This window comes from Ranitomeya imitator, chromosome 3, assembly GCF_032444005.1.
Source record: "Ranitomeya imitator isolate aRanImi1 chromosome 3, aRanImi1.pri, whole genome shotgun sequence".
NCBI classification, from domain to species: domain Eukaryota; kingdom Metazoa; phylum Chordata; class Amphibia; order Anura; family Dendrobatidae; genus Ranitomeya; species Ranitomeya imitator.
In genome coordinates this window covers 39,697,285-39,712,186 of record NC_091284.1, presented here as the reverse complement: position 1 = coordinate 39,712,186, position 14,902 = coordinate 39,697,285, and the positions used below count along the sequence as shown (strand labels likewise).

At 48.5% G+C, this 14,902-nt stretch overlaps 1 protein-coding gene across 3 annotated transcripts in view; it reads left to right on the top strand.

The window, feature by feature from the left end:
- The window catches only part of ITSN1 (intersectin 1), a 150,760-nt gene that overhangs the window by 56,674 nt on the left and 79,184 nt on the right, over window positions 1–14,902 (top strand). For all 3 annotated transcript variants that reach the window (XM_069760790.1, XM_069760789.1, XM_069760791.1), the window contains exons 6-12: window positions 1,325–1,504; window positions 9,930–10,026; window positions 10,216–10,316; window positions 10,591–10,654; window positions 11,523–11,660; window positions 13,096–13,208; window positions 13,617–13,879. In XM_069760790.1, the coding sequence (XP_069616891.1) occupies window positions 1,325–1,504; window positions 9,930–10,026; window positions 10,216–10,316; window positions 10,591–10,654; window positions 11,523–11,660; window positions 13,096–13,208; window positions 13,617–13,879 (956 nt within the window). The remainder of the gene's footprint in view (window positions 1–1,324; window positions 1,505–9,929; window positions 10,027–10,215; window positions 10,317–10,590; window positions 10,655–11,522; window positions 11,661–13,095; window positions 13,209–13,616; window positions 13,880–14,902) is intronic.

The following is a 14,902-nucleotide window of genomic DNA, read 5'->3' as shown; positions in this document are numbered from 1 at the left end:
AGAGTGGCAAGAAGAAAGCCATTTCTGAAAGATATCCATAAAAAAGTGTTCTTTAAAGTTTGCAACAAGCCACCTGGGAGACACCAAACATGTGGAAGAAGGTGCTCTGGTCAGATGAAACCAAAATCGAACTTTTTGGCAACCATGCCAAACTATATGTTTGGCGTAGAGGCAACACAGCTCATCACCCTGAACACACCATCCCCACTGTCAAACATGGTGGTGGCAGCATCATGGTTTGGGCCTGCTTTTCTTCAGCAGGGACAGGGAAGATGGTTAAAATTGATGGGAAGATGGATGAAGCTAAATACAGGACCATTCTTGAAGGAAAACCTGTTGGAGTCTGCAAAAGACCTGAGACTGGGACGGAGATTTGTCTTCCAACAAGACAATGATCCCAAACATAAAGCAAAATCTACAATGGAATGGTTCACAAATAAACGTATCCAGGTGTTAGAATGGCCAAGTCACAGTCCAGACCTCAATCCAATCGAGAATCTGTGGAAAGAGCTGAAAACTGCTGTTCACAAACGATCTCCATCAAACCTCACTGAGCTCGAGCTGTTTGCCAAGGAAGAATGGGCAAGAATTTCAGTCTCTCGATGTACAAAACTGATAGAGACATACCCCAAGGGACTTGCAGCTGTAATCGCAGCAAAAGGTGGCGCAACAAAGTATTAAGTTATAGGGGCCGAATAATATTGCACGCCCCACTTTTGTTTTTTAATTTCCGCAAAAATTTAAAATAACAAATTTCATTCAACTTAACAATTGTGTTCCACTTGTTGTTGATTCTTCACCAAAAATTTACATTTGGTATCTTTGTTTAAAGCCTGATATGTGGGAAAAGGTGGAAAAGTTCCAGGGAGCTGAATACTATCACAAGGCACTATACTCCACAGCTGCATTTTAGGGCCGCAGGCTTCAGAGCTGAAATTCTTGCTCACTCCATTTCTTTTTGATGCCATGTGTCTTCTGAATACCTAAAATAACTACATGGGAAAGCTAACCTGTTCCACCTACGTTATGTCAACTCCGCTACCCTACTAGGCGTGTCAGCAAACTTGATGACGGTTTCCAAAAACAATCAGTAGAATCGTGATTTACAGTTTTACTAATGAGGTTACAGATTGGTGCGTTTACTGTCGTTATAAGCGTGAATCCCTTTCTATGTTGCCGGTCATCACGATTGTCGCCCATCTCGCCCTAGAACCGATGAAGCAATGTGAACTTCATCAACTTAATAAACCCTTATTCTGTAGGAGTTGGGCATGTCCTCCACCACACACATGTACGAGCTGCACTGTTTTTTTGTGTTTTCTAGGTATAAGTGGAATTACTGGTTTGCCACCCATGGCTGCTGTGGCCCCTGTGCCAATGCCTCCCATTCCAGTAGTAGGAATGTCTCCTCCGCTAGTGTCCTCTGTTCCCGCTGCAGCAGCGCCACCTTTGGCCAACGGAGCGCCCGCCGTAATCCAGCCTCTTCCTGCTTTTGCTCACTCGAGTACGCTGCTCGTCACTGATCCTCTGCCATCCGTTATGTTTGTAGCGTTATCCCACCAATAACACTTAAGACCCAGGACAAGGCGATAAACGTACGATCGGTGAGAGTCTGACCAATGGCCATAATGACGGAAATCTCATGTCCCCATTCACTGTTTATGGAAGCATTACCTGCACACTACTACCTCCCTCCATGGAAGTGAATGGAGCCGTGGTCATGTCTTTCACAGGAGCGACATAGTATTGTTTCAGCACCAGTGGTGGTTCCACTGGTTGAACCGCCATCGATCCTACATTTGTCACCTGTATTGTAGGTGGGTCATTTATTTTATTGGTGGCACATCAGCCACAATATCGCCTTGTTCTCAGGGAATACCAGAAAAACTGAGATATGAGGAGGTTTATGTAGTTTGTGCCACGGCCATCTCTGTACTGATCGCTGAGGAGCGAGGCGGTTTCTGAAGCTCGGAATTGGAGTTTATGCAACTGTCCTGTTCATTAGAGATGAGCGAAGCCACCGAGTCAGTCTGCCACGGCTGCCGGATGGGAGCATTGCACGCCGCCTCCTACCTGCCGGCATCTCCAGCTGTTCTTTTGATTAGCCGGCCCGGTGTGACGTCATTGTTGCGGTAATGTTTCATCAGGCCGACTAATCAAAGGAGAAGCCGGGATACAGGAAGGAGGCGGCTCGCAGGGCTCCCATCCGTCAGCCATAGGCTACTGTCCGCTGATCCAGGGTCTTGTGAGTCGATTCACTCATCTCCACCATTTATCTAAAAGGGGCTTGTAGAAATCCAGCAGAACTGACATGCACAAAGTCCCCCTTACTAAAAAAGGGGTCCTGGCTCTGTGGTGTCAGTATGCCCTGTACCACAGCCCATGGGTGGCGATGGCTGAAGCTGCGTTACACGGTGAATACCCCAGCAAACAGCTCCTCATATCTCACCTTTCTGGAACTCTGTTGGTACAAAGTGCAAAAAAGGGCTATTTTGTGGTATCAGACTTTAAAAAATATTTTTATATGTTGTCATGTTAATCTTTTCTCTATCGCCTTTCATTGGGGGACACAGGAACCATGGGTGTATGCTGCTGCCACTAGGAGGCTGACACTATGCAAATAAAAAAGTTAGCTCCTCCTCTGCAGTGTACACCCTACCGACAGGAAGTAGGATATTCAGTTTAGCTTAGTGTCAGTAGGAGGTGGACACGGGTCTTTCATTAGACCCTTATCTACCTCAATGTGCGTCGTTTCTTTTCAGATTTTCTGGAGGGATACAGGGTGAACAGTCACACCTGTAGTCCCACAACACGGACTAAGAGTACGGCGTGTACTGCCACCCCGTATCCTCATAGATCCCCCACCAGGACCAAGATCCTAGCACACAAGCATGCTTAGAAGTCCGGTCCTGGCTCCGTCCCCCACCCACTCGCCCACCAGAGCCTGTCGGTTGGAGGAGACGAGGACGTCCATCAGCTCCCTGGACGTCTGATATTTTCCCACAGAATGAGGTTAGTAAGGACGGCGTGGGATTTTTTTTTTTTTTTAGGTGAGTATTCCAAAGTACCTCTGGGTCCTTCATCAGTTCCAGGGTAGTCATTTGGGGGTCCCTTGGGATTTTTTCCAGGCTGTATTGACCTGGTTGACATTTCCTCATGGGGCGGGGGTCGTCGCCCCATTAGCGTGGCAGCCGCGCTGTTCTTGGCCTTACAGGCGGCCACGCTGCCTTTTTCCCCCGCACTGTGCTCTGTCCCGATGCGGCGGCCGTGCGGCAGCCTCTACCTTTTTTCCCCCTGCGGCTGCACTGTTTCTGTCCTGGCGCGGCGGCCTTATGGTAGCTGCGCCGATTTCCTTGCGGCCGCACTATTCTTTTCTGACACGGCGTGGCCGCCTCGTTGGCAGCCGCGCCGCTTTCTCCTGCGGCCGCACCGCTTTCTTCTGGTGCGGCGGCTTTGCAGGCACCGCCGCCGCTTCCTCCTACAGCCGCACTGTGCCCTTTTACCACGGCACGGCGGCCTTGCAGGAAACCGCGCCGCTTCACCCGTCGCCGCGGCCCTTCCCGGCGGCCGCCGGCCTTAAATTTAGGCCCCGGCTTCTTCCGGGGCCTACTTCCGGCGCTGCGTCTCCTCCCACTTCCTTTCCCTCGGGCGGGCTTTTCTCCCGCCCGACTATTATTGGCAAGCTCTGCCCACCGCCACCATCTTGGTGCTCCTGGCCTGGCGGTTAAGCCCCGCCCACCACTCCCAGGCAGCCACAGATGCTTATTTCAGTGCCAGGAACGTTTTTCTTTGCACATCCTAAGAGTGCAAATTCCTGGCATCCTCGCATCTCCCCACTGCTGTTCTTCAGACCTGCAGCAAGTTTCGGACAAGAGTGCCCCAGATGTGTCTGCCTGTTCTCCTAGGGGCTATCGTTCCTGAGGAGCATCTTCAAGGCCGTGCAACCTTCCATCTGGATCCCGCAGTGTCTGCCGTGAGTACCTTTGCACCGCAGTTTGTCTCAATCCCCGGTCCCCTAGTCTTCTGACATTTACCTCAGGGGCCCGTTCGGTCTAATTTTAAGGAAGGTCACTCCCGACCTCCTACTTTTTCCTGTGCCTGTGCCTTAGTGAAACACTTTCAGGGTGCGTCTTGTAACCGCAAGCTTCCCTCAGACAGGCCTGCAGCAACCCACATTATGTTCACCACCCAAGACCCCCCCTGCTGCTCCGCCTCAGAGCGAAGTCCCCACCCCAGGCTGGGCCTCCCCTCTGTCTCTATCAATAGCGGATCTCACACGGGTGTCCCAGACCCTTGTGTCCGTGCTCGATCGGTTGCCCCTGCAGACTTCCGCAGTAGCCAGCGGGTCGCAAGAAGCTCCGTCCGAGTCTTCCAATACAGGCCGTGAAAGATCCAGACAGGAACGCTGGTCTGAGTTCTCTCCTCGGTCCATCTCGCCACACGGTCCTTCTCTGTGGTCGACTACTCCCTGATCCTCCCGCCCCCCGAGTAAGGCGAGGTTTTTCTCTGATGCGCCTTCGGAGGATAATTTGGGGCCGGAGTCTAACCAAATCATAACATGAGGGATATGGTTCAAGGCCTCATTGGAGCGTCCAATCTGACCTATGGCATCAAAGATTCCTCGACGGAACCCGCAGATCAGGCGGTTTCGTTTAGACGGTCTAAATTACCTCCCAAGGGATTCGCTCCTCATCCTGAATCGAGGAGCTTCTGGCCAGAGAAAGAGCGAATTCGACCAGACGTTCTCACAGAGACAAGCGTCTTGGAGTCTCATATCTCTTTCCTCCGGACCTCATCGCCAACCGGAATGAGAGGCATTAGAGAACGACCTCTCCCTCTGTGGATCCGCCGCTGCTAGACTTGCCACCAACACAGTCTTCACGCTGTCCGGTGAGGAGACTCTGACAGATTCCATCGATAGGATCATGGAATCCTTCGTGAATTCGACTTTCGAAGCTGCCGCATCATCTCTATGCCCGGCTTTCGCTTCCACTTGGGTTTCGAAGTCTGTATCCGAAGGGGCTAAACAACTCCGTTGGGGCATTCAGGCCGGAGCTCCACCAGACTGGATGGCGGAAGTTTCCACCCAGATTACTCACGCCGGGGAATAATTTGTTCCCTGGACGTCGCGTCTTCAGTACAGTAATGTTGTTGCCAGCCGTCACTCTGTTTGGCTCGAGTCATCAAAGAAGTCCCTTACGGGCCTGCCTTTTTCAAGGATCACGTCTTTTCGGTTCCAAGCTGGACCAAATTACTAAGGAAGCCACTGGCGGCACCAGTTCTCTTCCTAGGCGGCAACTTCGGTCCTTTCGGCTTTTCTCGTCGCTTTGCAGCATCAGATTCCTTTTTCGCAACAGCAGAGGCCTCAGGCACGTTAAGAGAAGAAGGTATTCTTCGACTCACTCCTTCCTGGCGTTCCCTCTACTTCTAAGGTGGATTCTCCAGGTCCAGGACTGGAAGTTCCACCTAGGCATGACCCACGGCTAGACTCCAGCCCATTTCCCAGACTGGGCAGCTGTCTCCTGTTCCTCAGGGACGTCTGGGTCTCCTCAGTAGAGGACGCATGGGCCAGGGAACTTGTATCCTCTGGATACAAAATAGATTCATTTCACGGCCCTGGGATCGTTTTCTTTGAATCCCAACCTCCAAGAGACCCCGCTCTAGTCCCGGGTTTCTTTACAGCCATTGTTTCCCTCCTTAAATCCGGGGTAATCGTTCCCGTCCCAGAACAGGAACGGTTCAAATCTCTTTGTACTGAAAGAGGACTACACGGTTCGTCCCAGTCCGGATCTCAAATTGCTTAACAGGAAGTCTCGTCTTGAAACACTTCAGGATGATATTCCCTCATTCAGTAATCGCTTCCATGGAGGCTCAGGAATTTCGGTTTCAGGCTCCCGAAAGTCTATCAATCTTCCCCGACGCTCTAGCCGTTGCGGGTGGCTCGTCAATAGGAAGAAGTTCCGTCTTGTTCGGCGCCTCGTATCTCTGGGCATGTTCTTCGTCACTTGTCTGACCAGAGTCTTTCTTCCCGAAGACACGATTTCCCTCCTTTGTCGGGAAGTTCGCTTGCTCCAGGGTTCTCGGCTCCCCTCCTTTCCGATGGGCCATGAAGGTCCTAAGGAGGTTGGTTGCAACATCGGAAGCAATTTTCCCTTCGCCCGTTTCATTCAAGACTTCTTCAGCAGGCTATTCTATCACAGGGGGACACGTCTGTCTTCTCCCTGCATCGTCCGATCCGGCTTTCTCCCGGGTCAAACGGTTCCTCGACTGGTGGCCGAGGTCACTTCTCTTATCCCAGAGCAGATCCTTCACAGCATATCCTTTCTTCCAGTTCCCTGGCAGGTGGTGACGACGGACGCCAGCCTGCTCGGCGGAGGCGTGGGGCTTTGTCACCTGTTCTTTTCAGGGTTGTTGGTCGGCGCAGGAGTCCTCTCTACCGATCAATGTCCTCGAGTTCCGGATCATCTTTCTGTCTTTCACTGGATAAGGATTCTCAGCAGCCTGCCAATTCGAATCCAGACAGACAATGACACAGCAGTGGCATATGTCAACCTCCAGGGGTGGACTCTGAGTTCTCTGGCCTCTGCCGAGATCCCAGGATCCTCCTCTGGACAAAGGCTACGGTCCTGGTGAGATCCGCAGCGCATGTCCCCGGCGTGGACTATTAGGCCGCCGACTTCCTCGGCTGCGAGGGCCTCGCGGCAGGGGAATGGTCCTTACTTCAGGAGGTCTCCTACCTGATTGCTCTTCGATGGGGGACTCCAGAGGTGGACCTCACGGCGTCCCGATTGAACAGGAATGTCCCTCGGGTCGTCCCAAGGTCCCGCGATTATCTCGCAGTGGTGTTTACTCTTTGGCCATTCCTTGGTCGCAGTTCGTGCTCCCCTATCGGTTCCCACCCCTTCCCTTGCTTTCCAAGCTGTCGAAAAAGAAGGGGTGCCGGGCATTCTGATCGTCCCGGATTGGCCCAGGAGGTCTTGGTTTGCGGACATCGTCAATCTTCTCGCGGACGCCCCTGGTGCCTTCCAGACAGACCCGATCTGCTGTCCCACGGTCCGATCTGCCACCCGAATTATCAGTCGCTCAGTTTAACGGCGTGGTTGTGGACACCACAGTTCTAAGAGTGTCCGGCCTTTCGGCCCGGATGAGTCACACTATAATCCAGGCTAGGAAGCCTTCGTCTTCCAGGATCTACTATCGTACCTGGAAGGCTTACTTTCGTTGGTGCAAGTCCAACCGCTTTTCACCTATGTCTTTTTCCCTGCCTTCCATTTGGTTTTCCTTCAGGCAGGACTGGATTCGGGCTTCACTCTTAGTTCCCTAAAGGACCAGGTTCCTGCGCTCTTCTTCCCTTTGAGAAGATGTTATCTTCTCAGCCGCAGGTTAAGACCTTCCTTCAAGGAGTAGCCCATTCTGTCTCTCCGTACAGGGCCTCTGTGGATTCATGGGATCTAAAGGTTGTGCTGGTCGTTCTTGGGGGTTCCCCCCTCTGAGCCTCTCAGGGAGTTTTCCATGTCAGTTCTATCTGGGAAGGTGGCTTTTCTCAGGTCCATCACTTCGATCCGCCGCATTTTCAAATTGGCGGCCATTTCTTGCCGATCTCCTTTCTTGATTTTCCACCAGGACAAGGTGGTCCCAGGCCTCCGCCTTCCTTCCTTCACAAGGTGGTTTTCACCTTTCCACCTCAACGAGGACACCGTTCTACCTTCCTTTTGTCCAGTTCCGATTCAGCCTCTGGAGCAATCGTTGAACAGGCTGGACCTCGTCAGGGCAGTGAGGATCTCCCTTGCTAGCACGGCTGCTTTCCGAAAGCTGGATTCTCTTTTCGCCATCCCTGATGGTGCGTGTGAACGCCTGCCGGATTCCAAGGCGACTATTGCTTGCTGGATCAGGATTCCAAGGCGACTATTGCTTGCTGGATCAGGATTCCAAGGCGACTATTGCTTGCTGGATCAGAACGGCAATTTTGGAAGCTTACCGGGTCAAGAACAGAGTGCCCCTCCAGAGAGAAAGGCTCACTCTACCCGGGCAGTCGGCGCTTCCTGTGCGGTACGTCACAGGGCTTTCACCGACGGCTTCGCAAAGCGGCAACCTGGTCTTCCATCCACACGTTTCGCTGAACTTTACAAGGTCCATACCTATGCTTCGGCGGACGCCAGCCTGGGCAGAAGGATCCTGCAGGCGGCAGTGGTGAATCCTCGGACCTGATGGAAGTCTGTTTTTCCCACCCCAGGGACTGCTTTGGGACGTCCCATGGTTCCTGTGTCCCCCAATGAAAGGCGATAGAGAAAACAGGATTTTTGGTTGCTTACCGTAAAATCTGTTTCTCGGAGCCTTCATTGGGGGACACAGCTCCCTCCCAAGTTGAACAGCTTTGTTTACTGTTTACGTTTGAGTTCTTTGAACACTCTTTGAGTGTTTGAAACTGTTAATCTGTGGAGCGCCATGGAATTTGTTGGCGCTATATATAAAGTTTATTATTATTGTTATATTATTCTTTCTCCTTTACACGTTGCTTCTCCTACTGCTTTCTCACTAACTGAATATCCTATTTCCTGTCGGTAGGGTGTACACTGCAGAGGAGGAGCTAACTTTTTTATTTGCATAGTGTCAGCCTCCTAGTGGCAGCAGCATACACCCATGGTTCCTGTGTCCATGGTTCCTGTGTCCCCCAATGAAGGCTCCGAGAAACAGATTTTACGGTAAGCAACCAAAAATCCTGTTTTTGCATGATTTTTATACTAATTCACATTAAAGTTTACTAGTAATTGTAAAATATCCAGTGACGTAATCATTTCTGCTATAGCTGTATCACTTTTCTAAGCCTACAACTTTATCTATCCATACACCTCCCCTGTATAATGACTGATAACACCTCTATATACAGCGGATAACACAGGATCCACCATTCACAATAGGTGATATCACAGCTCACCTCCTCCTCCTGTACAATGACTGATAACACCTCTATGTACAGTAGATAACACAGGATCCACCAGTCACAATAGGTGATGTCACAGCTCACCTCCTCCTCCTGTACAATGACATTTCCCCTGATTAGTGCAATAAAAAAATGACAAATGTAAAGAAAAATATACATTATGAGAAGCTTTCAGCCGGATTGAGACCTATAAACTGAAGGCATGGCTATGTTGGGGCTGTGATGCTAATTAGTCTGATTCCTGATGTGAAGGGAGCCGCTCAGTAACTGATTTAGTACTCGCCTTGTCAAGTTTTTGTAAAATGATGTCTTCTGTGTACAATGTTGGGGCAGGGTCTTCTTCTTCTGGTTCTCCGTTCCCCCCCCCCCCCCCTACCAGCCTCCTTTGCTTCTTGTACAGGTCACGGATTATTCGGCGACCTGCCTCCTTTTTCTGCGCCGCCGTCATCATTGTGTGGGTGACGTGTGCACATTGGGAGCCGGTGTCCTGTATGCAGAGCTTGAATAAAATGGCACCACAGTTGGCGCATGCGCAGATCGGGGTGTGAAAAATGTACTGCGCCGAAATCACGATCTGTGTATGCGTCGCCTTCGGCATCATATTATTAAAGCCCTGCACATGGGACACCGGCTCCCACCGCGTACATGTCGCCCACACAATGATGGTGGCAGCGGCACAGAAATATAAAAAGGAGACAGGTCTCTGAGTAATCAGGAGGCTGGTGCGGGACTAAGAACCAGAAGACCCTGCCCTAAAGAACAGAAAAATTTATTTTATGAAAACTTCACAAGGTGAGTATTCATCCGCACAGATCAGATCCCTCTGCATCAGGAATCGGACTAATCTGCATCACAGAGCCGTTAAGGCCATGCTGCTCCCCCCGCCCGGTGCCCACCCACCACATTACGGTGATCATGATGACTTGAAATAATACACGTTCCATCAAGAACATTAAAACGAGACTTTTTTTTATACTTGTACTTGCAGCCACATTGCCAAAGAGTTCATCGTTCGGACGTTCAGGTGCCGGAGCCCAAATGAACAGTAAGACGCTGCAGAAAGCCCAGTCATTTGATGTGGCCGTGTGAGTAAGCAACAGCATCCATTGTTATTTATAATGGGGTGTATTTGAACCTATTATTATTAATATATATATATATATATATATATATATATATATATATATATATATATATATATAATATATATATATATATAATTTTTTTTTTTTTTTTTTTTTTAATCCTAATATATATTTTTTTCTCTTCTACAGGGCTCCTCCAGTGGTGGAATGGGCCGTGCCTCAGTCTTCAAGGCTAAAGTACAGACAGTTGTTCAACAGCCATGATAAAACGATGAGCGGCCACTTAACGGGTACGATTTTACGGAACCTTTTTAATTCATATACTGATTACGAAATGAACCGCAGGACCTCGTTCTGATGATTGCATTTCCCGATGAATGACCATACATGTCTGGTTCAGTAGGCTGGCCTTCACCGCATGATCTTGTAACTTCTCCCTGTAGCTGATGCAGTAGGTGAAGTCCGTTCATCTTGTAACTACGCTGCATTTTTACTTTATTACTTTCTATTAATTATTGCCTGCACTCAGTTAATTATACTATATTAATGATGTGTTAATTTCAGGTCCTCAGGCAAGAACTATACTTATGCAATCTAGTTTACCGCAAGCCCAACTAGCTACGATATGGTAAGAATGTGATCACTCGACTCCGGTGTGATATGTGGTTGTACCGCTTTGCTTTCTTCTGCCGAGCTGCGCGATGGGCAAAGAGATGAGCCAAGAAAAAGGGACCATTTTTATTGTTTCCATTGGTAAAAACTTGCCGGCAGGTTCCTGGTAAAGTAATGCAGTTTATGAAATCCATATTCATATATACTCAATAATTCTGAGCTGAAGATGTCCTCACTGCATCGGTCTAGGCTGCGCGTCGACAGTCCTGCAGGAAATCACTTATCTCAGCAGTTCGTGCTGTCTGCGTTGGCAGAGCTCTGTGATTGACTGTAGCACTGTTGATTTAATGCCACCACTGCACAGACCGCAACAGTGAAGACCTGTGTAATGTCAGGGACACGTGCAGGACCTGGGGAGGGCAAGTAAAGCCCAGTTTTTTTGTTTTTTTTATACGTGCAATTGAGCATGTAAGCAACTGTTTTTAAAAGGGGACAACCCCTTTATTTGGATCCCGACGTGATGCTCCTTAGCAAAATGTATCTGTCGCCCTCGAGGACCTGCCTTGTCCTGCATTGCCCAGCCTGCCTATTGGTTTCAATGACAACTGTGTAATGTAATGAGGCGATGTAAGGAGCTTAAACGCTTATTGAAGGAATTCACCATGATTGACACCTGATCCATGGGGACATTTTAGGAACCGTTTATTTTCAAGCGTCACATTTAGAAAACTCCCTGTGCATATAATGGCAAATCCAATCTTCTGTATTATTTTGCCCATCCCTGATCGTGCAACATGGCCGTTCTGTGTCTCTCCGTTTCCAACCTTGTGCGCAGGTCTAGTTTATTCTATTATTTTATATATTAATATTATTTACTTTTGAAGGAATCTGTCTGATATCGATCAAGATGGGAAGTTGACAGCTGAAGAGTTTATCTTGGCTATGCACTTAATAGACCTCGCAATGTCCGGCCAGCCGCTGCCTCCTGTTCTGCCTCCAGATTATATCCCTCCATCTTTTAGGTGAGGAGCACATGTGACATTATGGGCTGGCTGCTTCCACACTATCAGAAGTATTTCTGCCATTTGTTTTTTATATAAAAAAGTATTTTGTACGTTTTTTTTTTTTTTTGCACTGTTTGGTCTATAGACAAAATAGAGAGGTATTTATGAAAGGAATGCAAAGGTTATGCTGCTCCTGATAATGCCGTGCAGGCATGAATACTACTGGAACCAAATTGTCAAAAGGATCAGAAAATTAAAAATAAGTAGTGCTCCTACACCAACGTGTGGCAACTCTCAAGATATATATAAATATGTAATATGTGGTCACCACAAAGGACTGGGACATGACTTATTCCTTCCAGGGACCATACTAAGGACCAGGGGGCAGTCATTACGGGTGGAAAAAGGTGATTCTGGCAGCTAAATAGGAAGGGGTTCTTTAGAGTTAGAGCAGTCCGAATATGGAATGCCGACTACAAGAGGTAGTAATGGCCGACACAATAACAGCTTTTATACAAGGGCTGGATGATTTCCTCAGTACACATAACATTGCTGGTTATAGATAATCTAGTGATAAAATGTATAAGGTTTAACTCGATGGACCTCCTAGATCTTTTTTTCAACGTGTGTGTATAATATAAATTTGCATGCACATTGGTGATCACTTGGCAGAACCTAGGGTTTCGCCTCCAATATGTCCTTCTTCCCGGGCGCAGTGTGCATTCAAACAATACCCACAGCCTTTACTACAAATAAAAGCCAAAATATCTTTCGTGTTAACGTAAAACAATTAGTAAATATTTAAAAGTAAATACGATAAATCCTTATTAAATAATAACAAAAAAAGAATTGTTCTTGGCGCTGACATATTTTAGGCCACAGACGCCTATAGACACCGCTTTATTAAAAAGAGAGGATGAACGCTCGTATTGTCAGATGGATGCTCGTACTGTATATGTCCCCACCACATTTACACAAATGGGGAGAGACCTGTTGCTCTCGTCAACTGTCCTCATTACATGTTACACCGCTTTGTGTCTGAACCCCGCATCATGTGGGCGTTCACCCTATTATGATCTCGCCCACCATGATCGCGGTGGTAATCCCTAATGGCAGTGGCTTTTCAGGAGTTTGATGCTCCTGCCTTCAGGAATGATTTGAGGTCTGGATCACGGCTTGGTCTCCAAACTCCCCAGATCTCAGTCACATGGAGCATTTGTGGGATCCATGGAGGCCTCACCGAGCAATGAACATGACCTGAAGGATCTGCTGCTGCTGCCGATGTCACAGGACGTCTTCAGAGATCTTGAGTCCATCCTTGGGTCAGAGCAGTATTAGTGACATGAGTGGACATAGACAATATTCAATGTTTTGATAAACAGGAATTGTACTGACTTGATGTGTTCAGTGTTTTTTTTTTTTTTTGTTTCTTTGGTGGGGGGATATTTTATAGAAGAGTTCGTTCTGGCAGCGGCATATCCATAATGAGCTCAGTGTCTGTAGATCAACGTTTACCTGAAGAACCAGCAGAGGACGAGCCACAGCCGGTGGACAAAAAACTACCAGGTGAGGATTTTATATATATTTTTGCATTGTATAACAGATATGGAGAATTACTCCGCGGACTGTCCTATTTCTGGAAGGAATTGTCCAGGTCCTAGATACTAATGCCCTATCCTCACAGGCCACACGGAAGGATCCCAAAATCTCCGCACAAATGGAGATATTGGGATTTATCGAGGCGGTTGTATTGTAATCACTTTCCCGTTTTGGAAATTCTCACACCAGACTATCCCGTTTGTTGGTTTGTACGACTGTTTCTAGCTGTCTTAATTTTTGGAGGCAGAGCAAGATGGACACCTTGAGATGCAGAAATGAAAGGCGATTATGGGGCAGCATGAAGCTCCTGCCCTGGTCACTAGCAGAGTATGTCACGTCTAGCACCAATGACCGCCCTTGTGTGTTCTCTCCCAGTGACGTTTGAAGATAAAAAGAGGGAGAACTTTGAGCGTGGGAACCTGGAATTGGAGAAGAGGCGGCAGGCCCTGCTGGAGCAGCAGCGTAAGGAGCAGGAGAGGCTGGCGCAGCTGGAAAGGGCCGAGCTGGAGAGGAAGGAACGCGAGCGTCAGGATGTGGAGAGAAAGCGCCTACAAGAGCTGGAGAAGCAGTTAGAAAAGCAGCGGGAGATAGAGAGACAACGAGAAGAGGAACGGAGGAAAGAGTTCGAGCGGAGAGAGGTAAGTGAGCAGAGATCTGAAGCTGGCGTAGAAAATCGCGTTCATTGACTGCGCCGGCAGACATAAGGGTCTGTTATTGGATCCTTTTTGCATCATTGGGATACGCCAAGTATCATCCATATCTAGCCACACAGAAGATTCCGCGAAGTGGGCAATACTGGGTGCCGGTTACTGGTGGGAGCTCCTCAGTGGAAATGATGCTCTCAGAAATGAAGGGGTAGAACTCTTCACCAAACTTACATTTATTAATGGTTTTCATTGGAAATTCAATTTACGTTCCTCCTAAAGGGAATGTGAATTTTTCATTCAGCTAGTTTATGAGCTAGGTAATTATCAGAGTTGGAAAATCATTACATTGCGATCAATAAAGTCAATGTTGGTGTATTTGCAAAGCTGTTTTGTTTGGTGATAAAGGAACTTGTTGTTTTATCACCCTTGAACCCAATCAATTAGTTGTCTCCTCCTGATGGAGGATGTGTTGGGATCTTGGGATGCAGGAACTTTTCTCCATGTTATCTGACTTCTCACACCTCTAGGTGTTATTTCTCCCCTTGTATAGTGACTGCAGGTGTGAGATTCAGGAACTTTTCTTCATGTTATGGCCCCTTCACATTAAGCGTCGCTGCAGCGATACCGACAACGATCCGGATCGCTGCAGCGTCGCTGTTTGGTCGCTGGAGAGCTGTCACACAGACCGCTCTCCAGCGACCAACGATGCCGGTAACCAGGGTAAACATCGGGTAACTAAGCGCAGGGCCACGCTTAGTAACCCGATGTTTACCCTGGTTACCATCCTAAAAGTAAAAAAAACAAACACTAGATACTTACCTACCGCTGTCTGTCCTCCAGCGCTGTGCTCTGCTTCTCTGCTCTCCTCCTGTACTGGCTGGGAGCCGGAAAGCAGAGCGGTGACGTCACCGCTCTGCTTTCCGGCTCACAGCCAGTACAGGAGGAGTGCAGAGCGCAGCGCTGGAGGACAGACAGCGTTAGGTAAGTATCTAGTGTTTGTTTTTTTTAACTTTT